The 25,220-nt window shown below is 44.3% G+C and overlaps 3 protein-coding genes across 7 annotated transcripts in view; 2 read left to right on the forward strand and 1 right to left on the reverse strand.

Annotated features, from left to right (window-relative positions):
• NCAPD2 (non-SMC condensin I complex subunit D2) overlaps positions 1-5,784 on the reverse strand; it is a 29,459-nt gene extending 23,675 nt beyond the window's left edge. The window contains exons 1-2 of one of the 2 annotated variants that reach the window (XM_082636834.1): positions 4,975-5,784; positions 4,058-4,207 (exon numbers count right to left, since the gene is read on the reverse strand). In XM_082636834.1, coding sequence (XP_082492960.1) covers positions 4,058-4,184 — 127 coding nt within the window. In that variant the 5' untranslated portion in view covers positions 4,185-4,207; positions 4,975-5,784. Of the gene's footprint in view, positions 1-4,057; positions 4,208-4,969 lie in introns of both variants that reach the window. The other variant, XM_082636833.1, reaches the window with a different exon arrangement.
• Positions 5,785-5,900: 116 nt separating this feature from the next.
• On the forward strand, positions 5,901-7,086 carry MRPL51 (mitochondrial ribosomal protein L51). Its single transcript, XM_082636842.1, has 3 exons — positions 5,901-6,146; positions 6,231-6,341; positions 6,770-7,086. The coding sequence occupies exons 1-3, from the start codon at positions 6,038-6,040 to the stop codon at positions 6,964-6,966; spliced, it is 417 nt and encodes a 138-aa protein (XP_082492968.1). The 5' UTR covers positions 5,901-6,037; the 3' UTR covers positions 6,967-7,086.
• Positions 7,087-21,441: 14,355 nt separating this feature from the next.
• The window catches only part of VAMP1 (vesicle associated membrane protein 1), a 65,013-nt gene continuing 61,234 nt past the window's right edge, over positions 21,442-25,220 (forward strand). For all 4 annotated transcript variants that reach the window (XM_082636846.1, XM_082636845.1, XM_082636843.1 and 1 more), the window contains exons 1-3: positions 21,442-21,568; positions 24,229-24,355; positions 24,540-24,698. In XM_082636846.1, coding sequence (XP_082492972.1) covers positions 21,567-21,568; positions 24,229-24,355; positions 24,540-24,698 — 288 coding nt within the window. In that variant the 5' untranslated portion in view covers positions 21,442-21,566. The remainder of the gene's footprint in view (positions 21,569-24,228; positions 24,356-24,539; positions 24,699-25,220) is intronic.

The following is a 25,220-nucleotide window of genomic DNA, read 5'->3' on the forward strand; positions in this document are numbered from 1 at the left end:
CTCTTTTGTAAATTGGGAATAATAACAGATCATACCTCATAGGGCTTTTCAGAATTTTTTGGTAAAGATTAAGTGAGATAATCCACGTGAAACAGTCAGGACAATACTTAGCACATAATGTAACTCAGTACTTGAAAGCTATTTCCCACTCTTACAAACCTCCTTCTGTAATCTGGAAAATACGGTAAAATGAAAATGAGAAAGAAATAAACACTGTTAACACCTGGCTAATTTTTTTCAGTTTATTTTCTATGCATACTATTTCTATTGTTGAGGTCATATCACATATTCAACTCTCTTCTGTTTTTTAAAACTTAATATTACAATAAGGATATTAAAAAAAATCTTTGTAATCGTTTTTAATGACTGCATAACATTCCACTGAATGTACCTCAATTAACTTACTTTTCCTCTATCGTTAGACATTACGATACTTCCAATTTTTTCCACTAATTAACACATTTACTCCCCTTGTAAACCTGGATTATATCCCACTGACTGATTACCCCATTCATGTAACTACACAAATAAAAGAGGCTCGAAAAAAACATAAAACCATGCCAACTATCCTCACTCTATGACCTCAAGGAGGCCCTTAGTATTTCTTAGTAAGCCTATAACAAGTTCCCAGGCCTATCTGCTTTCTTCTAGGCAATTATTTCACACCTTTCCTCTGTTCATAACATCAAGATCATTTTCCCCCAACTCACCTTCAGTTAAAGGCTTCACTTCCTATCTCACTGAGAAAACAGAATCGGACAGAAGAGAAACTCCAACTGCGTCAAGGTCTGTGTTTATCGGCACAACCTGCACCTGTGCCCTAAGCTCTGCCTTTTTTTTTGCTGCTGTGGATAAAGTGTCCATGCTCTAATAACCCACCTCCTTCCCCGAGCACCAGATCGCTTACTCTGACTCCTTAAAGGATACTGCTCCCGACACTCATCCACTCTCCCTCTGTAGCGTCAGCTTTCCCCCCTCTCTGATTATTCCCATTCAGCACATACACATGTAATGTTGCCCATCTTAAAAAAAAAAAAAGGGCTTCCCTGGTGGCGCAGTGGTTGAGAGTCCGCCTGCTGATGCAGGGGACGCGGGTTCGTGCCCCGGTCCGGGAAGATCCCACATGCCACGGAGCAGCTGAGCCTGCGCGTCCGGAGCCTGTGCTCCGCAAAGGGAGAGGCCGCAACAGTGAGAGGCCCGCCTACCGCAAAAAAAAAAAAAAAAAAAAAAAAAAAAAAAGTCCTCCCTTGACTCTGCCTTCCCCTCCAGCTACGCCCTATTTCTCTGCTACTCCTTAAAGCAAAACAACCAGAAAGGGTTATCTAAACTCATCATCTCTAACCTCTCTCCTCCCATTTTCTCATAAACGTATTCCAATCAGGCTTGATTCCCACGGCTCTGAAATAGTGTTCAAGGTTACCAGCCATTGCCACGTTGCTAAGTCCAGCAATTAAATGTGCAGCTGATCTCTCCTTTCCCTTTTGAAATTTCTCTTAATTTAGCATCTTTGTTCACTTTCTGCCTCAACAACTAGTCCTTAGTTTCTTCTACTGGTTCTCTCTCATTTTCCCAGCCTCTAAATGTTGGACTGTCTTAGGTCATATGTCTTGAAACTGCTTTTCTTCTCCATCAATACTTACTCCAATCTCACAGCTTTACACACCCTCTACATGCTGAATATTAAATCCCAAATGTGTACCGTTAGCTGGAACCTCTCCCCTGAACTCCACAGTCATATAACCAACAGTCTCAACGTGCTCCTCTCACACTCTACCCATCTCAGTAAATGACAATTCCATTCTTCTAGTTGCTCAAGCCAAAAAGCCTTATTTATAATCATCCTCAATCCTTCTTTCTCGAACCCTGTAAAGCCAATCCAGTCCATCAACAATCCTGTTGGCTCTACTTTCAAACTTCACTCAGGATCTAACCTTTTATGATCACCTCCACTGCTATCACCCCAGGTAAGCTGCCTGGTATTATTTTATTAGCCTCTTAATTAGTCCCCTGCTGCTTCCCTTCCCCCTTACAGTCCCTGCTCAACACAGCAGATATACTTGTAAAATGTCAGACCATGTCACTCCTGTGCTCAAAACACAATGGCTTTCAAGCTCACTCTCTCTGAAGCTAAAGTCTTTACCATGACCCACGACACCCTAGATCAGTGCTTCTCCAACTGAAATGTACATCCGAATTACCTGGGGATCTTCTTAAGAAATGGATTTGATTCAGTAGTTTGAGGATGGGTCTTCCTCCTGCATTTCTAATAAGCTCCTAAATCGATACTAACGCTCCTGGTCTGAAGACCGCTCTGAAGAGCAAGACTCTAGAATAATCTGTACCACTTCCCACCTGACCTCTCTTTTCCTAGAGTACTCCCCTCCAACCACACTGACGTTTCCCTACCTCAGGGCCTCAGCACTGGCTTTCCTGTCTGCTTAGAATGCCCTTCCTTGAGAATCTGCATAGTTCACCTTCCTCACTTGTATGGTCTCTGCTCATATGTCACCTAACAGCAAGCCCTCTCTGATCATCCAGCATAAAATGCTAGTCCATAACCTGGCTCACCGTAATCTTTTTTATCTTGCTTTATTTTTCTCCTTGGCATTTACAACCATCGGACATACTCCATATTTATTTATTACTTGTTGAAAGCCTCGAGAGAAACAACTCTGTCACTTTGGCTGCTTTATTTACTGTTGTATCCCCAGTGTCTATAAAACTGCCTGGCACATAGCGTAACACCAGTAAATACTTGAACAAATTAAATGACCTGATCTTGTGTATTGATCGTAGAACTTGTATTTAGGGTTCTAAATACCAAAAGCAATGCAATTGTTATAAAAAGGACTCTTAAAAGGAACGAGCATTCATGTAACAAAGTGATGCATAATAACAACTGAATAACAGTTCGCTAGAGTGTGCAGCTTGTGCCATTGGGGAGGCACAGATCCACGCAATATGGAGAGAATGGTCTCTCTGTGGACACCCATCAGTCAACTCCACACTCTGCCCTCTTCCTTGCTTACCAAATGGTGATATGTTCGGGTTTAGGGAAGCCTAGGTAATGATCTTGATCAATTTAGCCAATCTGGATAATTCCATTTCCCTTACCAGTAGTTAGGGAACTAGGCACCTGATCCAATTCTGGTTAAGTTTGTTATGAGACTTCTGGTAGTTTTAAAACAAGAAAGAAGAAAAAGCACAAGATAGAAAAATCCCTTCTACTTCTGCACATCGGAGCAAGGAGCTGTCATCTGGCAACAGTGATGGGAAGGCCAAGAAGAAACAAGCTGGAATTGTATTATCAAAGTGCTTGATAATTAATGAACCCTACTTGTTGTAGGAGATAACAAACAAAGTAGGTTATTATTCAGATGAGGAAACCAAGGCACAGAGAGAATCAGTAACTGTCCAAGGTCAGAGTAGTGGAGCCAGGATTCAAATCCGGGCAGCCTGGCTCCACAGCCTTAATCTCTACTCTCTATAACTCTCCAAAGCAATCTAACTGACACAAGACACTTCCTAGAAGTATAGTGACATTATGGATGGGGTCTTGTTGATAATGCATGGATTGTTCTTGGTCATCTCTAGGTTTCAATGGGCAACTGCACTGTACATATATTGTACAGTGTTACAACTGTACACATATGCTTTTTTCCATTATTACACACTCCTGGAAATGTGATCTAGACTCTAAAGAAGTATTACCTGAAACAGGTCAAGTCCCAGACATTCTAGGAGCTATCTTCCCCTACAACTCTTAAAACCACCAGTACTTTATTTTGGCATATGGTAAGAAGTCAAGATCTAAAATAAAGTTCTCCCCAAAGACTAACCATACACACCAAGACGGTTTATTGAATAACCTAGGGAAGGTGGTCAATGAATATACTCTTCGTGTAATGCAACGCTAGGGAGAAAACAGTAAGGAATAGGAAAGACATGTTCCGGGCCCCCATGGAGCTTAGTGGTATAGTGGAACAGACAGACAATATAATCACACGTGGGTGGTCGTTTTGAAGTGCTAGGCACAGTGGCAGCTATGGAGTCTTACCTTTAAGGTGCGATGGAAGATGTCTGATGGACAGTACCTCTTGCACGACATACTGATTCACCCCTCCACTTTTCAACAACTCCTCTTGGGATAAGGGCAGATGGAATTCATACAGCTGGGGAGACATCTTTCCCCCAGTGGCTCACAGGGCTAGAAGCCAAACAGCAAACAAGTCAGGGTCTATATCTAAGGGTCGTCTTTTTAATCTGGTTCTGTTATTCCCCTCCTCCGATACATTACACTTTTTAGTCTTACATCAAGCTAATAACATTATCTTAGAGCGTGTGAGATTAAGCCTGGACTAGAATCTAATTCTACTTGTGACTCTGACACTTGGCCATGTCACTTAACCCCCTGGGCCCCATCTGTCAAGCAGGATTACTGATCTCTGATTACTTTACAAAATGTCTCTCAGGATCAAAGGAGTCAAGGGGTATTAAAGTATTCAAAGAACTGTGAAGTGGCATATCGATGCGTTAAGTTAGCATTGTTATTTCTGTTTTTATGGGCAAAACTTCTTAAGTATACAGACACTGTCTCATCTGAGGCCAGAATGGTGACCCAGTATGGGCTAATGGGCTTCCTGTCTCCAGAATGAGAGAACATGAACATTTACTATTTGTTTACTCTGTGCCAGGTTCTGTTCGGCTATTTGAACGTCCTATCTAAGTCTCCAAATGCCCATCTCATGAAGTGCAGAGTAATATCGCTCAATTTACGGATGAGGAAACTGAAACTAAGAAAGGTTAAGCGATTTGCCCAAATTCCACTGCGGATCTGTGAGACTTACTGTTTCTACCGCGTCGTACCACAAGGACACACCCACTAGACCTCCCAGCCCAATACCGCGTCCTACAGCTCGGTGGCCGATTTTCCCGGCCTCTCCTTCCCCGCTCCCCCTCAACACCGCACCTTACAAGAGCACTTCGCCAGCCGTTCCTCCAACTCGGGCTGTAGGGCTGAAACGAAGGAAAAACCAAGGAGGGCACAAGACGCACCAATCTGCGACGCGGCACCCCCGCGGGTAGAGAGACCGACCAATACCCGCCAGGCGGAGGCAAAAACCCGCCTCCGAGCCGGGCGCCGCGCGGGCAAAGCCACAAAAGTGCAGTTCAAATCTCAACGGCCGCAAGGGGGCCAATGGCGACGCTCGCTGCAGACACCGGCCAATCAGAGCGCAAGAGCCGGAAGGCCCGAGGAGGGCGGGGCCTAGATTCCGGCTCCCCCACCCCCCAACACACGCCGTAGTCTCGCGGCAGCCTCCTTGCCCACGGGGTCCTCCTTTTTCGCGGTCGGTGGAGAGGAGGCCCTGGCGGTGCCTGCCGGAGATGCCGCGTTTGTAGCTGGGCAGTGGCCGTGCCCTGGGACCGTGACCCACTCCGTCACCCCCAGGACCGGAAGCAAGTTCAGGCCGGCATTTAGAAGGCTTAGGCTCTAGTCCAGGTTCCGCCATGTCCTCTGCCTGATGACGTGCAGCAGGTCACTTCATTTCCTCAGCCTCAGATTTCCTCCCATGTCGAATAGGGGGAATAAAAACCGCTACAGCGCAAAACTGCTGTAGGGCACAGAGAAAGGAAGCTCTGGGTTCCAGGTTCTGGACCTTCCTCTCCCTCAGTTGAGGGACGCCCACGTGAACAGGAATGGGTGAATTTGTTTGACCTTCAGCTTTGCGGGGGCCCTAGGCAACGAGACGAGTCCCTCAGCTCTTCCGGGGCTCCAAACCTTCCGGCGGGCAGACCGGAAGCGCCTCGGCTGGGCGGGGCGTCAAAGACTCTGCAGCGGAACCTGGAGGGCGGGGCTCGTGGCTAGGGAAGGCGGGGCCAGGCTGGGTCTCACCCGGAGCTGCCTGCGTAAAGCCCAAGATGGCTGCGTGCATGTAGTATCCTGGTGAACCCAGCGGGGACGGTTCTTGTTCTCTCCTTGAGGGCCACGTCTGGCCCTCCCTCCTGTGCTTGTGAGGTGGACTGTTGTAGGGGAGAGATGAGAGCAATGGCAGGGAGCCTCTCTTGGGTGGCAGGCAGCCTCTCTTTGGTGGCAGGCAGGAGCCTATGGGGCCAGGTGCCGCTGGCCTGCAGAAGCTTCTCTCTGGGTAAGTGGCTGGTGCAGAAGGACGCCCCGAGAACTACTTCTCAGTAAGCGGCTCAGATTCATTCCTTTTCTTCCCCATCCCTAGGTGTTCCCAGGTTGTTCCATGTGAGGGTCACCCTTCCGCCCCGCAAAGTGGTTGATCGTTGGAACGAGAAGAGGGCCATGTTCGGGGTATATGACAACATCGGGATCCTGGGTAAGACTCGACTCCGTAGTGCAGAATTTCAGAACGGCAGTTATGCCGTAATGACTATCTGTTTTCACCTGTGTAGAAATGGTACCTTCTTCGATAGTAAGAACAAACACGTGGCTATTTACGTTGTGTTCGCCACTGTTCTGTGTGCCCCGCATGCATGAACACATTTAATCCTCATAACCTTTTCACTTTGCAGGTGAGGAATCTGAGGCACAGGGAGGTTAAGTAGTTTTTCCAAAGCTAGTAAATGGCAGGGCCAGAATTTGAACCCCAAGCAGTCTTGCTCCAGAGCCTGTGGTCCTGTTACCCTAACGTAATGTGTCTTGTCTCTAGGTGCTGCTCAGGGAGATGCAACCGTGTTGAAGGCTTAGCTGGTGGAGGCTGGGTTCTCTCCTCTTGGAACTAATACCTTCTCTCACATTACACAGGAAACTTTGAAAAGCACCCCAAAGAACTGATCAAGGGCCCCATATGGCTTCGAGGCTGGAAGGGGAATGAATTGCAGCGTTGTATCCGAAAGAAGAGAATGGTTGGAAATCGGATGTTCATTGATGACCTGCACAACCTGAACAAACGCATCAGCTATCTCTACAAATGCTTTAACCGACGCGGAAAGCACCGGTAGAAGAGAATGCTGGGAACTGTGGAAGAGGTGTATCTATCACCCAAGAGAAAGAGAAAGTACTTTTCCTTATGAGGAAAGGGATTTGTATGCTCTCAGGAATAAAATGGGACTTCTTTGAAATCTGTTACCCACATCTTTATTTTCCCCTAGATGCTACTTTTACTCATTCATGCGACTAGGAAGTGGAACTCATCCCTAAGTCTTACAGTCTTAGGTTTGGACTTCACCACTTGCCCTTTGCAGTCTAGCCATACCTATGGTGTTTAAAAACTAAAAAATTATTGTTGGCATCTTTTGATCTTTGGCCCTTCATGTATTGAAAGTGGTAATTTTAAATTGCCCCACAGTGCCATCATGTTAAATGTATTTTTAAAAACCCTTCCGCACTGAAGTATAATACAAAAATGGAATTATACTTCTGCACTAATCTTGTCAAAAAATATTTATTGAGTACCTTTTCTGAGCTGAGAACTGTAGGAAAACCAAAATGTAATATAGCCTCCCCCCATGCTTTTCTAGTTATGTGTATAAAGTTATAGTCTCACATGTACACTTTAATATGAGCATTAAGTACCATATGAGTGGTTTGCTTGAGTGGTTCCTAAGCCTGATTGATCATCAGAATCTCTGGGTAGTTTAACAATTTAAAAAGTCTAGTCCCTGCCCCCAAAGATATGTGATCTGTAGAGCTGAGCTGAATCTTGTGGGTCTATGTGGGTGGGTTTTTTTTTTTTTAATAATTTTTTAAAAGGGCGGTTATGCTCCATTTGGCGTTGGCGGGGGTCAACCATGTGGTTGCATTCAGCTGGGAGCTTGGTTGAAGCAAGAATGTCCAAGATGTCTTCACTCACATGTCTGGTGCCTCAGTTGGAGTGGCTGAGATTTTTTTCCTCGTGATTTCATTATTCAGTAGTCTAGCTAACCTAAACTTCTTTACATGGAGGCTTGACTCCAGAGGGCAAAAATGGAAGTTGCAAGGTTTGATAGACATAGGCCAAGGAGTGACATGTTGTCACTTGTGCTGCATTCTACCAGTCAAAGTAAGTCACAGGCCAGCGCAGATTCAAGGCTATGTGGAAGTGTACTCCATTTTTGGATCAGAGAACGTGCATGCGATTACAGGGATGTGAGGAAGTGTCCACAGACATATTTTCAGGCAATCTACCTCAGTAACATTTTGTGTCTTTGTTGGGACTTTATCTTTTGGAAGGCTCAATAGAAGTGAAGCTAATTAAGTACGTGTTAGATTAACTGAAAAGTAGATTTTGGAGAAGTGGATTGATGGGTATACGTGACCATACATTATGATCCTGGGTCTCATGTAAATGTATATATGAGAGTGTCAGGACTCAAAGGGAGTGAATTTTTAAAGGGATGGCTGGAGAGGAGCTGGTTATGAGAATGGAGAGGTTGGTGTGAAGTATGAGTGGCTCTGGGATACTTTACATGATTTGGTGGGACTGGAGAAGAGAAAATCAAACATTTGAGATTCTGCTAAGTGCAAGGTGCCCCAAAGAATATAAGTACATGCTTTAGTAGGATGTGTGGTTCTTGGTAAAGAGGAAAATGATCATTTAATTCAACGAGCATTGAATCTTCCTGCTGTGAAGATACATAAGATCATGTTTTCAAGGACAGAACAATCTTGGTTTTGGTGTGAAACAGTGTGTAATATTTTTATTCAATAAACACTGAACCATTATGTGCAGTGTTATTTGAAGGGACATAAATCCCTAAGTCAGGGTTGGTTCCTGACTCCCAGTAGTTTTCAGTCTACTTAAGATATACAATATGTAAACAATATAAATTTGGATATGATAATTGCATAGGAAAATTAGTTCTTTTTTGGCTGGGGGGAGATCAGAAAAGTTATTTGTTGAAGAGATGACATTTGAACTAAATCTTGGAAAATTTCAGCTGATGGAAATGGGAAATCTTTGTTAAATATGGACAGTAATATCTATAGGGAGGAGCTTTGAAGAATATGAGACAATTCAGATGGGTAAGGGGCATGGGAGGGGGCAGCCTTGTCTTGAGGACAGACATGTGAGGAAAGGTGGGAATTACACAAGTCCGTAGGACTAGTTAGTGATCTTCAACACACAGTAGGCTTTCTCAGGTAGTAGGAAATAAGTTTGGATAGGAAATCTAGTGCCAAATAACTAGGAGTCTTGAATGCCAGCCAGGATGAAGAGCTTAAATTTATTTTTTCCCCTGTAGACCAGTGCTGTTCAATCCTGGCAACATGTTAGAATTCTTGTCAGAGCTTGAAACCCAGCGGGACCCCATGGGGCCTTCCTGGGGACTGACACCCCACCACCACTCGTGTCCTCTGCCTCTTGTTTGTAGAAAATCTTTAGCCTCCTAGGCCTTCCCCAAGTTCCAAAGAGCAAATTTAATCAGAGGAGTGAGAAAATGCAGAAACAAAGGGAAACAGTCAAGCAAGACAAAATAAATAGCCTTAAAACAAAATCAAGGACCTTTAGTTCCTCCCTGAGGGTTATAAATAATATCCTGAGCCATATCCTTGAGCTGTTTTGCAGATACTAAACCCCCACCAGGTGTAAGAAGTTAACTACATGCTGACCACAGGCACATAGACCCCAGACTGGCTGGAACCAGAAGTTGATGATTGAGATTCCTGAAACATCACCCTGTTACCTCACCACCAACCAATCAGAAGGAAGTATACGAGCTGATCATGCACCCTGTGACTCCCTCACACCATCTTTAAAAACCCTTCCCTAAAAGCCATTGGGGAGTTCGGGGAGTTCTGGCCTTTTGAGCTTAAGCTACCCATTCTTCTTGCTTGGCCTTGCAATAAGTGCTTTACTTTCCTTCACCACAACCTGGTGTCGGTAGATTGGCTTTGCTGTGTATTGGGCAAGTGGACCCAAATCCACTTTGTTTCATAACAAAAAAAAAAGAAAGAAAGAAAGAAAAAAAAGATTAGAACCCAGACCAATGAAATCAACCTGAGCTGGTGTCCCAAGCATTCATATTTTTAAAAGCTCCATAAGGGATTCTAAATCAGGGCCGAGTACCACGAGTTTGGAAAAGTGGAAGAAGACAAGGGAATACTTTTCAAGGTCCATTTACTTTGAGATGTCTGAGCCTCTGAACTCATATTTTTGCTTTTCGATCTTGCTTGGTTTTATGTATCTCTTTGTCCATCTTCCCCACTGACTAGGCCTCATTCCCATTGAGGGTAGGAACTGTCTTGCACATGTTTGTTCACTGTAGTAGTCTAATATCTGGTCTCTTTGTGTACTGGCTCTTAATAGGCCCTTGGTAAATATTTGTAGAAGTAATCCATTCAACAGCCATTTACTGAAAGTCACCAGTAGGTTCCAGGGATACAAAGAAAAAAAGATACAACTCCTGCATTTAAAGAATTCCACCTAATGCAGGAGGTAGACAAAGAAGCATAATTATAGGGGGAGGGGGGAGGGAGAGGGATGGACTGGGAGTTTGGGGTTAGTAGGTACAAACTATTACATTTAGAATGGATAAACAACAAGGTCCCACTGTATAGCACACGGAACTATTTCCAGTCTCCTAGGATAAACCACAATGGAAAAGAATATAAAAAAGGGATGTGTGTATGTGTATAACTGAATCACTTTGCTGTACAGCAGAAATCAGCACAACATTGTAAATCAACTACACTTCAATTAAGAAAATAGCAAAGAAACATTAATTATAAAATATATCATGGCATTTAAAGCTTGTTAATTACCTACTGTGTAGGTTCAGAGAGGAGGGACGCTTATCCTGGGGGAGCAGGAGTGGGGGCAGGGAAGGCTTTCTGGAGGAGGCCATTACTGAGATATCTTAAGGAGTGGAGGCTAGCAGCCTTTCCAGGCAGATGAAACAGAAACAAAGGTCCAGAGGTGAGAGACAGCATGGTGTGTATGGGAAAGCTGTAAATGGTATTTGTTGGTGCGTGATAAAGAGGGCAGGAGATAGAGGCAAGAGTCAGATCACAAAGACGACTCTAAAGAACCATTAAGACTTAACCTTTAGTAAAATGATGCAGACACTTTGGAAAACTGTTTGGCAGTTCCACAAAAAGTTATATAGAGTTACCATATGACCCAACAATTCCACTCCTAGGTATATATATACCCAAGAGAACTGAAAACATATTCACACAAAAACTTGTGCACAAATGTTCATAGCACCATTATTCAGAATATCCAAAAAGAAGAAACAACCCAAATCTCCATCAACTGATGAAAGGATAAACAAAGTGTGGTCTATTCATACAATGGAATATTACTCAGCCATAAAATAGAATGAGGTACTGCTACAACATGGATGAACCTTGAAAACACTATGGCAGAGGAGAGAAGCCAGTCATAAAGGCTACGCATTGTATGATTCCACTTATATGAAATGTCCAGAATAGGCAAATTCACAGAGACAGAAAGTAGATTAGTTGTTGCTAAGGGATGGGATAAGGGGTGAGGGATGGGAGATGACTACTAACAGGTACAGGGTTTCTTTTGGGGTTGATGTAAATGTTCTGGAATTAGTGGTAATGATTGCACAACCTTGTGAATATACTAAAAATCACTTAGGTATATACTAAATGAGTGGATTCATATGGTGTATGAATTTTATCTCACTTAAAAAATGGGTTGGGAGACTTGAAGATTTATTTCTAAATTAAGCTTTATTTTTAAAAAATCAAAGTAATAGATGCATACAGTTAATCAAAAAGAAGGGAAAGTTATATGACAAAACCAGGAATCCCCTGCCTAACCCCAGTCTACCCTCCAAACTAGCTTCCCAGAATGAAAGGCTTTTACTTCTTTGAACTATTCTAGTATTTGTCATCATAATTTGAAATAATATGCCCTCCTGCTCTTCATGGTTTATCAGCTTTAGACATCTATTAGCTTCCTGTTATGAAAGGTGAAGGTTTAGTTCTCTGTGATGATTTCAGTTGATATAGAAAAGAGAATTTAAATAATTCAGATCCTATTGATAATTAAAAAATAAAACCCTGGGAACAGAAGGAAATTTCCTTAATTTGGTAAAGGTGATATACTAGAGATCAACAACAGATATTTAGCGGATATGTATTCCCTTAAGATCAGCAACAAGACAAGAATGCCCACTATTACTGTTGCACTTTAACTTAGTACTGAATGTACTAGTCAGTGTTATAAAAAAAAGGAAGGAAAGAAAGTGGGGGAGGGAGGGAGGAAGGAAGGAAGGAGGGAAGGAATTAAATGGATACGAGGATTGGAAGGAAAGAGCAAACTGATCATTTACAAGTTATATGAATTTCATCTTTACAACGTCATGCTGAGTGAAAAAACAATGAGATTTAAAACATGATATCATTTATGTAAATTAAAAATACATGCAGGACTTCCCTGGTGGTGCAGTGGTTAAGACTCTGTGCTCCCAATGCAGGGGGCCTGGGTTCGATCCCTGTTCAGGGAACTAGATCCCACATGCACGCCACAACTAAGAGTTTGCATGCCACAACTAAGGAGCCCGCCTGCCACAACTAAGAAGCTCATGTGCCACAACTAAGGAGCTGGCACGCCACAACTAAGGAGCCCGCCTGCCGCAACTAAGACCGAGTACAACCAAATAAATAAATAATTTAAAAAATCAATCCATTTGGGGCTTCCCTGGTGGTGCAGTGGTTCAGAATCTGCCTGCCAGTGCAGGGGACATGGGTTCGAGCCCTGGTCTGGGAAGATCCCACATGCCGCGAAGCAACTGGACCCGTGAGCCACAACTACTGAGCCTGCGCGTCTGGAGCCTGTGCTCCCCAACAAGAGAGGCCGTGACAGTGAGAGGCCCGCGCACCGTGATGAAGAGTGGCCCCCACTCGCCACAACTAGAGAAAGCCCTCGCACAGAAACGAAGACCCAACACAGCCAAAGATAATAAATAAATAAATAAATAAAAATCCATCCATTAAAAATAAGTAAATAAATAAAAATAAAAACACGTGCAGAAGACAATACACATTTTGCAAAAACACAAAATTTAAATATCAAACAATTTATAATGTTGTCTATGGCTGGGGAGGGGAATAAGGAAAAACGGAATTATAAAATGAAATGAAATCTTTCTCTGCATAAGTGGAGAGCATGTGTCATGAATTGAAGAGTAGCAGTTAACTCCAACTTCTGTACCTGAGGTCCTCCAGAAAAACAATGTTCTATTTTTGTCTTCAGGGTGATTCATGTTTTAAGAAACACTCATATTTGTTTACTCCTGTTGGTTTCTTAAACTTATCAGTATTCATAACAAGTCAAACACTTTAGCACACTCGCAAGTCCCTTTTGGTACTTCCATCACATGTATGTGTAATATCTATGTATGATATTTGTTGTTTGTTTTGGGAATCTAACACATGTGCTGGTTCAAGATAGCTGTGTTAGTTTTCTGGGGCTGCCGTAAGTACTGTAAGTTGGGCAGCATAAACAACAGAAATGTATGAACTCACGGCTCTGAAGGTTAGAAGTCTGAGACTAGGCATCACCAGGGCTGTCAGGCAGAATTTGTTCCATGCCTGTCTCCTAGCCTCTAGTGGTTTGCTGGCTATCTTTGGTGTTCCCTGGCTTATAGACATATCAGCCCAATCTCTGCCTTGATGTTAACAAGGCGTTCTCCCTGTGTGTGTGTCTCTCCAAATTTCCCCATTTTATAAGGACACCAGTCATACTGGAGTAGGGGCCCACCCTACAACAATAGGACCTCATCTCAATTAATTACATCTGCAACGAACCTGTGTCCAAATAAGGTCACATTCTGAGGTCTGAGTGTTAGGACTTAAACATAAAAACTTTTGGAGGATGCAACTGAACACATAACTAGAGCCTTCAGTCTCCCCGAGGTATTCTTATGCCTTTGTCTTTGTTAATTCTTGAGATTCCTGATTCCTTATAGCTTCCACAGATTCTTCACGTGTGATTTTGGAAGAGGGAGCTGGTGGCCCTTACTAGTTACCTTGTTAGGAAGCTGGATTTACACTCCCCAATGTCCTCCTTTCTTATAGCCCCTATCCCTCACGCCTCTTCATTATAGTTATATCAGCATTTTGGCTTAAATCAGTAGACAGTGTTTACATTATTAGGACTATTAAATATTGTTTACTACTGAGCCAAATGGTGTACCGTAGGATAACTTATGTTTCTTATATTTAAAAAAACCTCTTGATATCTTTATTGAGATACAATCCACATACAATTCACCCAATTCAATGGCTTTTAATATATTCGCAGAGTTGTGCATCCAATACCACAATCAACTTTAGAACATTTTTAACATTACCCCAAAATGAACCCCCTGCCCCTTAGCTGCCACCATCAGTTCCCTCTTCCTCCCAGTTCTAGGCAACCACTAAGCCACTTTCTGTCCCTGTAGATTCTTGCCTGTTTTGGATATTTCATCTAAACAGAATCATACAACATGTGATCCTTTGTGATTGGCTTCTCTATCTTAGTGTAGGTACAAGGTTTCCCCATGTTGTAGCAAGTATTAGCACTCCACTTCCCTTATTGCTGAATAGTATTCCATTGTATGGCTATTCCACACTATATTTATCCATTTATCAGTTGGTGGACATTTGGGCTGTTTCTACTTTTTGGCGATTCTGAATGATGCTGCTATGAACATTCGTGTACTAGGTTCTGTGTGGGCATTTTCATTTCTCTTGGTTAAATACCTAGGAGTGGAATTGCTGGGTCACATGGTGACTCTGTGTTTAACTGTTTGAAAAACTACAGGCTCTTTTCCAAATTGGCTGCATTATGTTGCATTTCCACGAGCAGTGTATGAGGGTTTAATTTCTCCAACATTTGGTTTAATCCTCATCAACATTTTTTTGCAGTACGTGGGCCTCTCACTGTTGTGTCCTCTCCCATTGCGGAGCACAGGCTCCGGACGCGCAGGCTCAGCGGCCATGGATCACGGGCCCGGCCGCTCCGCGGCATGTGGGATCTTCCTGGACCGGGACACAAACCCGTGTCCCCTGCATCGGCAGGCGGACTCTCAACCACTGCGCCACCAGGGAAGCCCCACTACCTGTCTTTTTGATTATAGCCATCCTAGTGTAGTATCTCATTGTGGCTTTGATTTGTACTTCCTTGATGGTTAATGATGTGGAGCATCTTTTCTTGTGCTTTTTGGCCATTTGTATAACTTCTTTTGAGAAATGTCAGTTTAGACCCTTTGCCCATTTTCAAATTGGGTTATTCATTTTTTTATTACTGAGTTGGAAGTGTTCTTTGTATATTCTAGATACCAGTACTGTATCAGATACAAATATTTTCATTTGCAAATATCTTCTCCCATTCTGTGGGTTGTCCTTTCACTTTCTTGATCATGTCCTTTGAAGTACAAAAGTTTTACATTTTGCTGATGCCCTGTCTATTTTTCCTTTTGTTGCTTGTGTTTTGTGGTCATATCTAAGAAACCATTGCCTATCCAAGGTCATGAAAACATACAGCTGTGTTTTAAGCGTTTTATAGCTTTAGCTCTTTGATACATTTTCAGTTAATGTTTGTGTATGATGAGGGGTAGGGATCCAACTTCATTTTTTTTTTTTTTTTTGCTTGTTGCTATCCAATTATCCCAGTACCATTTGTTTATTTAAATATTGTTTGTTTGTTTATTTATTTATGTCGTGCTGGGTCTTAGCTGCTGCACTTGGGGACCTTCTTTGTGGCACGTGGGATCTTTGTTGTGGCATTGGGTTGTTTTAGTTGCGGCATGCATACAGGGTCTAGTTCCCTGACCAGGGATGGAACCAAGGTTCCCTGAATTGGGAGCACTGCATCTTAACCACTGGACCACCAGGGAAGTCTCCCAGCACCATTTATTGAAAAGACTATTCCTTCCCCCATTAAATGGTCTTGACACTCTTTTTTTAAAAAATTAGTTTATTTATTTATTCATTACTTTTGGCTGCGTTGGGTCTTCATTGTTGCACGCGGGCTTTCTCTATTTGCGGTGAGCGGGGGCTACTCTTCATTGTGGTGCGTGGGCTTCTCGTTGCAGTGGCTTCTTTTGTTACAGAGCATGGGCTCTAGGCGCGCGGCCTTCAGTAGTTGTGGCACGCGGGCTTGGTAGTTGTGGTTCGTGGGCTTGGTAGTTGTGGTTCGCGGGCCCTAGAGCGCAGGCTCAGTAGTTGTGGTGCATGGGCTTAGCGTTGCTCCGCGGCATGTGGGATCTTCCCAGACCAGGGCTCAAACCCCTGTCCCCTGCATTGGCAGGCGGATTCTTTTTTTTTTTTTTTTTTTGCGGTAAGCGGGCCTCTCACTGTTGTGGCCTCTCCCGTTGCGGAGCACAGGCTCCGGACGCGCAGGCTCAGCAGCCATGGCTCACGGGCCCAGCTGCTCCGCAGCATGTGGGATCCTCCTGGACCGGGGCACGAACCCATGTTCCCTGCATCGGCAGGCGGACTCTCAACCACTGCGCCACCAGGGAAGCCCTTGGCAGGCGGATTCTTAACCACTGCGCCACCAGGGAAGTCCTGTCTTGACACTCTTGTTGAAAATCAATTAACATAAAGGTGAGATAATTTCTAGTTCTTATTCAACTTTTTGTTTTCCCCTAAGTTTATAATTACCTCTTTTTCAAAATATAATTTTCTATGTATCTAGCTCTATTTTTTTCCGCATGTCACATCAGACTTGTAAAGTACTTGTTCATGTTATTTTTCAAATATTTAAACATGTCAGATGCTTTACAGGTTTTTTTCCCCCGCTGGAGACTGTCCTGCAGTTTCCTCCTTCCTCCTACTTCAGTCAGGGCGGTTGTTTCTGGGTCTGTGGTGTAGCTTTCATTCCAAATATTTCCTTCACCAGTTTTGTGTGTGGATCCAGCATTCCATCCCCTAGCTCTGCTGCCTTTCTCTTTCCTGTTTACCAGAGCACATCTTATAGTAGCCTATAAGAGAAAGTAAAAAATTGTGAAGAGAAGTAAAAATTTTCACTCCTTGCACATCTGGAAGATGTCTATATTTATCTTATATTGGTACGTATTGGTCTTATATTCGTTTGGCTGGTATAGAATTCTAGGGTAATGATTATGTTTCTTCAGAATTTTAAAGGCACTGTCACATCATCTATCTTTTAATACTGTATTGAGTTGCCATTCTCATTCCTGTTCCTTTCTCTCTCTCTCTCTTTTTTTGGGGGGACCATGTCATGTGGCATGCAGGATTTTAGTTCCTGACCAGGGATCCACCAGGGAAGTCCCTTTCACTCTTTTTGAAATCTTTTAGGATCTTCTCTTTTCCCCTAATAGTCTGAGATTTCACAAAGATGTGTCTTGACATGATTCTTTTTCTTTCACTATGCTAGGCACATAGTGTACTGTGTAATCCAGAAAGACTTTCAATTCAGAAATTTTTTCTTGTATTTCTTTTGTAATCTTTCTCTTTCATACCGTTCTCTCTTTTTAGAACTCCTACTAATCAGACATTGAACTACTTGGCTTGATTTTCTAATTTTCTTACTTCCTATTTCCATCTTTGTTGGCTCTTGCTCCTGGTTCTTTGCTCCTTATTTGTTTCCCATTTTTGACCAAAATTTATTTTTCTTGGAACTGTATCTGTGGAAATTCCCCAAGGCCTAGATTGAAGATCAGCTCATCCAGAGACGATTTGCATTGCTTCAGCTGGTGCTTGGTGGCACTGTCAACCTGGAACCATTTTAAATTCTTGCTATTTTGTTTTTCGGACCAACAAGGAATTCAGGCAGAAAAGCCACAGCTTTGATTACAAATTGCCTGCATATATTTAAAAGAAAAAAGAAAAGATCTCTAGTAGGCACTCAGATTCCAGATGAGCAAATTTTCTATTCAGTCCCCTAGGGGCAGTTCAGGTGTTAGCATATTTTAAATCCACTCTTACATGAGGATATAGTTCTCTGGGGTTCTGGTGTTATAGTGGGGGCCTTCTATTAGATTTCCAACCCTATGCAGGCCCTGGGTTCTGTCTCCTATGCCACAGTGGCACCCTAAGAGGTCACCATGCCTAAATTCAACTTTTAAGCAAACGCCCTCAAGGCAAAACAAGCTTCAGTGCTCAATTTACCTCTCCAGGTACCAGCTTTCACTTAGTTTTTTGGCTCTTAAATAGTTTATTTTCTTGCCAGTTTACACAAATGCATTTTTTAAAATGATCTATTAGGCAAAGGACCTAGATAGCTAAACCAATTATGAAAAAGAACAATAAAGTGGGAAAAATAATCCTACCTTATATTAAGGTTTACCATAGCTACAGTAATTAAGATGGCGTGTTATTGGCAGAAGGACAGACACATAGGTCATGGATCTGAATAGAAAACCCAGAAATAGACCTGCACAAATATGCCCAACTGATTTTTGACAAAAATGCAAAACAATTCAATGGAGGAAGGATTGCTTTTTCAACAAACGGTCCTGGAGCAATTGAACATCCATTGACAAAAAAAAAGGAACCCCCACCTAAACTTCACACCTCATACAACAATTAACTCAAAATGGATTATGGACTTACATATGAAACAAAACTGTACAACTCTTAGAAAATAAAATAGGAGAAAATTATGAGACTCTAGGGCTAGGCAAAATGTGACACCAAAAGTGATGCATTAAAGGACAAGTTGATAAATTGGATCTTAAAGTTAAGAACTTTTGCTCTACAAAAGATTCAGTTAAGAGGATGAAAAAACAAAAGACAGACTGGGAGAAATCACTTATCTGACAAAGTACTTTATCTAGAATATTTAAGGAATTCTTAAAACTCAAAGGTAAAAAAAATGAACAAGCCAATTAGAAAATGGGCAAAAGACATGAACAGATCTTTCACCAAAGAGGATATATAGATGGCAAATAAACACATTAAAATATGTTCAACATCATTAGCCATCAGGGAAACAAAAATTAAAACCACAATGATGTATCACTAAATAACTATCAGGATGGTTAAAATTAAAAAAAAAAAGTGACGACAACAAATGCTGGTGAGGATGTGGAAACACTGGATTCCTCATACGTTGCTGGTGGGAATCTAAAATGGGGCTGTCATTCTGGAAAACAGTTTGGCAATTTCTTATAAAACTAAACATGCAATTACCTTATTACCCGGTAATTGAACTCTTGGGCATTTATTCTAGAGAAACGAAAATTTATGTTCATGCAGAACTGTACATCAATGTTCACAGCAGCTTTATTTGTAATAAGCCCAAACTGGAATCAGCCCAAATGTCTTTTAAGCAGGTAAATGGTTAAACAAATTGTGGTATATCTGTACCACGGAAATACTACTCAGCAATGAAAACTATTTACACACACAACTTGAATGGATCTCGAGGATATTAAAAAAAAAAAGCCAATCTTAGAAGGTTATATACTGTCTGAGTCCATTTATATAACATTCTTGAAATAAAGGTATAGAGATGGAGAACAAATAAGCAGTTGCCAAGGGTGCGGGATGGGGGTGGGTGTGGCTATAAAGGGATAGCACAAGGGAGCCTTGTAGTAAAGTAATAGTTCTGTATCCTGATTGTGGTGGTGGTTACAGGAATCTACACACACATTGCATAAAACTACACACACACACACACACACATGCACACACACAAATGCATGTAAAAGAGGCAACATCTGAGTAAGCTCTGTGGATTGTACCAGTGTCAATTTCCTGGTTTTAATATTGTACTGTAGCTAAACAAGATGTTACCATTGGGGGAAACTGGGTGAAGGGGTACAGGGGAACTGCTCTGTACTTTTTTTTTTTTTTGCCACCTCATGTGAATCTGGTGGGCATATTTAGCCATTCGTGCTGCCTGAACAATTCCTTCCGTTCTGTTTGTCTTTGAAAGTTTATCATTTGTTTTCAGTATTTACCAATTTTCATTTTGATGTAGTTTCAGAAGGGGCATGGGATAAACACATATGATCAATACATTGTGTTTCTAATTGTTTAAAGGTTTTAAGCAGGGTTGTAACATTTGGGTAGACCACCCTGGTGGTTTCTTAGAGGATGGTTATAAGTGAGGGCAAGATGAAACAGAAAGATATTATATTTCATTAATTTTAAGAGGCACTTGGCACTTTTTTTTTTTTCATTTTAACATCTAAATTGGGATGTTGGACTATAACTCTTAGCCAGAACAGCCATACTGTGTTTGTCATACTGGCTCATAAGAATCAAACTTTGCCAAATGGGTGTCTGAGGCTTGGAAGAAAATTCCAGAGACAGAAAAGGAACATTCCTTTAAGAAATGCTGCATCACCAAAGCCCCTGATGGCACGCACAGAGGACTACATTGTGTGGAAATCATGCACATGAGTCAAAAAAATGAATCATAAGAGTCAGTGTCTGAATGTGAAGTTTTATGAACACTGTTACCATGTTACTCTTTTCTATTTTCCTTTTTATGTATTTTCACGAGAGTGAAGTATGATAAAAATCTACATCTATAGACACCTGCACTTTAAATAAATATAAAATAAAAATTCGAAGTGATAAGCATTATGTCACAGTTGATTTGCTACCTTTTTACTTATCGGGACATAAAATAATAGTTTTACAACTGATGGCGTCCAGGTAAGGGATAATAATCTGAAGCAGGACAGTGAGACGAGGGGAGAATTCTTGAAATACTAAGAAGGAAAACTTGAATTATTAGAGGACAGGTAAAGATGAACGGGGAGGAAATCTACGATAGTTTCCACGTTTCTGGTTTGGGCAACTGAATCGATGTAGTAAGCTACCTGGGAGGGATAGGAGGAGCAGGTTTGGGGAGGAGGAGTTAAAATTAGGATACACTGCGTGAGGGGCTGGTTGGCTGTGTAGAACGGATGAACGGAGCTCTCGTACTTACTTTGGCCACGGGAGCCTGTGGCTCTGCCTTGATGGATTCAGGCTCCTCAGAGCTGTCAAAGGCGGGGAGGTGCGGTGGAGGCCGGCCAGGTCCGAGCGCAGCGTAATGCCTAGACCACCGAACCTCCGCCGCACCCCGCGCTCCAGAGTCCAGGCCACAGTGGGCCGGAGCCCGCCCCCGCCCACCGCTGTCAGCGGAAGCGGCGTGATTGGCTGGAGACGCCGGCGCCGGGGGCCGCGAGCGGGCCCGGACTTAAGGAACTGCTCAGCGATTGGCTGGGTGGCACCAAAAAGGCCTAATTCAAATTGTTGGAGCCGCCCTTCCAGGGAGCGGGCACCTAGTTCCACCCCGCCCCGTCGCTTAGTTAGACAGGTACGCAAACCAGATTTCTATTGGTCAGATCCTTCCGGCACCGCTCCTTTTCCGAGTCAGGATAAGAAGAGAGCTGTGACTGGCAGATTTTCAGGGGCGGGCACTCTAGGCCTTATCCGGGCTTCGCTTCGGGACTGGCACCTGTCCTGGGCGTGGATTGGGCCGCAGCATTGTCAGCGTGATCTGGGGGCGCGGCCAGCGCTAATAAAGACGAGCCGGGGCTGCAGCTGCAGTCAGTTCCACCGCAGCTAGAGCCCCGGGTGGTCGTCTAGAAACAAAGCTCGGCGGTGCGGTCGGCTTCACCGCAGTGTTCCCCGGCCGGGTGTCTCGCCGCAGCCTCGGGAGAGGAGACGGACCTCTCCTCCTTCTGTCTGAGACATGTGAGTTGACCCTGGTGTGGGGGGCGCGACACCTTGCCAACTCTCACCCCAGCGCCGGACTCTGCGGGACCGAAAATGGCGCATTGCAGCAGCTGCAGCGACGCGGGAAACCACCGCCGCGCGCCGCCCGCGGGCCGAGCCACCCCCGGGGAGGGGAGGCAGCACCCCACTCCTGCACCAGCCGCAGCCGGCACCCCATGGGCGGAGCAGGGGCGCGGGGTCCCACATTCATTGCCCCCTCTCCTCTCACCTGCGAGGCTCCTCAGTCGAGTCTCGGGCGAAGGTGGGGCGCGGAGACACCCGGGAGGGGGCTCCAGGCCCTCTCTTGTCGTTGATTGAAGCTGTGCTTGGGGCCTCTGGAAGGACAGTCATGGGTGCACCTGCCAGTTAGTAACTTGGGTTGCTCTGCAGTCTCTAGATTTGTGTACGCCCCTCACCCCGACCGTGACGAGTAGCCCCCTCTTGGTAGTGAGCAAAGCTCCAGAAACTTATCTGCCAGTTCTCTGGCGCCAGGTGAGCAGCTCACAAAGACTCAAGGGGCAGTGGCATGTGATTCCAAGCATCCATTCATCCCAAGGCCACACGTATAGGAGGTGTTTTCCTGTCATTGAGTCTTAGCCAAGTACTTGGAAGAGAAATAGAGCTAAGGATCCCCGCCTCCCTGCCCCGCCACCTTCCCTCACTCAATACATTCAATTTAGTCTCTAATCATCAATTTAGTCATCTGACCATGGTCACCCCATCCCAAGATCCTGAGGGAGAACTATAGCTAGACAAATGAAGAACTTTCCTTTCTTTCTTGGAGCCCTGGCCTGGTCCCAGATGTATTTGTGTTGCTTCTCTTGGTGACAAAAAGGGAAAAGATTTACTTACATTACATAAGGGTTATAACTATCCCTGGATACGTTACTCCTGCGTGTTCCCAAGTCCCAAGAAGTAATAAGTGAAATGGCCCCTTCAAATGCTTTATAACCATTTCCCTTTTTCTCTATTTGATTTCTACAGTTTTAACTGTATATGATATTGGACACGTTTTGGCCAAGCCCTAGGATTCCTTGTGTTTTCATTTTGGGGAGGGGGAGCCTCTTCAGCTGACTGGTTCCCAGTAGCATCCATGTGGGATGAAAGGAAGGAGATGGGGAAACCGTGGTGACTAGAAGGGCATCACGAGGTCTCTGACCTTAATCTTGTCATTGGTGCCACCAGCCTGGACTGCTTCCAAGACCAAACACTGGCTACTTCCTACTCATTGAACTTTCCACTTCACCAGAGAACTAGATTGTGTGGCACAGTAGTGGCATAGGAGTCTGGTGGCTGCCATAGCGTTGTATCTTTCCTTTGCCTCCTTTGTGCCTTACAGGGAAATGGGAAAGCAATTCTTTTGGCCAGGATGAGTCAGGTGTAATCTGCTAGTATAACCTCTCTGAAGGGTTAGTCTCTTTTGAGACTGAAATTTACTTACTTAGCAGGAACTTCTGGGTATTCATTCTATTGTGAGGAGTCAAGGCTTTTCCTTTTTGGTGACTTTGTGATGGTTTCATCCGTAGTGCATTTACTCTTGGACTGCTCCTATGAGGTAGGCTTTGTGAGTCTCTGCTTCTGTTTGAGGAGTTCTTATTGTAATTTCTTTTCTCCATCAAATTGGAGAGATCGCTCTCCTACCTGTGACTTCTTCCTTGGCAGAGAAAATCTCATGCCTTAGGTTAGACTTCAGGGAATTCTTGAGGAGGTGAGTTTAGCTTCCATGTGTTGGGACGTGGAGAGGCGTTTATTTTGAGGATCCCACACTGGACTATTCTCCCCTAAGGCTAAGGGAAAGGGGGTATGGTCTCTGTGCCTAGCAGTGTAAACCAAGATTTCCAGTTGGGACATCAAGAACTAGGAGAGTCTCCTGAGACTGGAGGCCAAATCTAAAGAAGGAAGGGATAGGCTGTCTCTGGTGCGTGTGCACTGAGGACCATTTCCAGTATTTTTGCTCCCTGTCTGTGCTCCTGGAACACCTTCACAATTGACCCAATTGCTTTGGGCCCCAGTTCTACCTAAGTGAAACCCCAGTCTTCTCTGCCAAAAAACAAAGCAAGCAAACAGTCCTGACTCACTGCAACTACAGAGGCCTTTGGTGATTCTCCAAGTCGTCCTTACAGTGGCCACGATATACTAATCAGTGCATGAAACAACCAATAACTGGCTCCCCTTCAGCAGAGTCTGTCAGCTTGGCCTTTCTTTTTATATTCAGGCTTTGCAAAAAAAGAGTTGTTCAGTCTGTAAGCTTGTCCTGAGGGTTGCGTTTTTCTGTAGGTAATTCTCCTGGATTGGAGTTTTCCAGTTTGACTTCATGGGAGGCAGAGAAATGCCATTTAAGCCAAGACCGGCCCCTCTGTCCCTGTGGCCATTGTGCCAGAGGAGGTGTTTGAGTTTGGGTCAGAGGATAGCCCAAACGAGAGCTCTTGATGCCACCCTGGATGTCGCTGAGCCCCATCTGTTACAGGATCTTTCATCTTTTGCTTTGGGCCTCTGTGCTGCATCTCCCCACTTGGTATTGCCAAGGGGCTGGAATCGCTTCTACTTGCATGTAGCCGTATCACCCTTGCTTTGGTGATAGGGGTGAGGATGTACGTGAGTCCTTTCTTGTCTCGGTCACTCTGCACTCCTCTCCGCAGGTCTGCGGCAGCTCAGCCACCCACCGACGGGGCAGAAGGGGCGGCCCCAGGTGGGGGTCCCCCCGGCCCCCCTCCTAATACGACCAGTAACAGACGACTACAGCAGACCCAGGCACAAGTGGAGGAGGTACGTGGATAGCTTTTTCTCTAAGAGTTTCCAAGTCAGGGAAGTTGGGAAACTTCTCTTTATCTAGAGGGGCAGCTAAAGGCTCGGGGAGACTGGGCGCCCCTCAGAGTTAGGCAGGGCAGACTTGCTGTTCTCTCCCGGGCTCTGGGGGAGCTTAGCCGCTTTGCTCCTGCGCCCTGCTCAGGTGGTGGACATCATGCGTGTAAATGTGGACAAGGTCCTGGAGAGGGACCAGAAGCTGTCAGAGCTGGATGACAGAGCGGACGCGTTGCAGGCGGGCGCGTCACAGTTTGAGAGCAGCGCTGCCAAGCTCAAGAGGAAGTATTGGTGGAAAAACTGCAAGGTGAATGTTCTTGTCCTCTCCCCCTTATTTTCCTGGGTCTCAACACATAGGAGGCGGGAAAACCCTCAGGTTCCACAATCCTTCCCTCTCACGATCCGTGTGCCCTGCAGGACCCTTGGGAGGCAATCTGGGAAGCCTCCTCCTTGAGCTGCATTACCCGAATTGGCCACCAGGGTACGCTAAAGTGCTCAGAACCACGAACTGAGGGCCAGGGGAGACCCTGAGGAGTTTGGAGGGGTTAGTCAAGCTGCCTTTTCCCAAAGGACCCCTGGAAAAATTCTTACCTGACCCTTCCTGAGATACACCAACATCGACACAATGGCTGGGGTAGCTATATATTTAAATACCTGCAGCTTTTGGGAATGAGCTGAACACTTGTCGATGAAAAACGAACCAGTTGACTAAAGATCCAGAGTCTGCACCTGCTCTGGTGTTCCTTTAAAAGCCTCCGGGCAACAGGAACCAGGAGAAAAGGAGCAAGCTGCAGACCCTCTGATGTTTCTGAGAAGCTCCAGCTGTGGT

This window comes from Mesoplodon mirus (assembly GCF_964341445.2).
Source record: "Mesoplodon mirus genome assembly, chromosome: 11".
In the NCBI taxonomy this organism is placed as follows: Eukaryota; Metazoa; Chordata; class Mammalia; order Artiodactyla; family Ziphiidae; genus Mesoplodon; species Mesoplodon mirus.

What these genes read in the sequence shown, in the direction of transcription:
- MRPL51 (XM_082636842.1), top strand. Translation starts at nt 6,038, where the DNA reads ATGAGAGCAATGGCAGGGAGCCTCTCTTGGGTGGCAGGCAGCCTCTCT. An exon ending in CTGCAGAAGCTTCTCTCTGG is followed by an intron (nt 6,147 to 6,230) that starts GTAAGTGGCTGG and finishes CCCCATCCCTAG; the next exon opens with GTGTTCCCAGGTTGTTCCAT. An exon ending in TGACAACATCGGGATCCTGG is followed by an intron (nt 6,342 to 6,769) that starts GTAAGACTCGAC and finishes CACATTACACAG; the next exon opens with GAAACTTTGAAAAGCACCCC.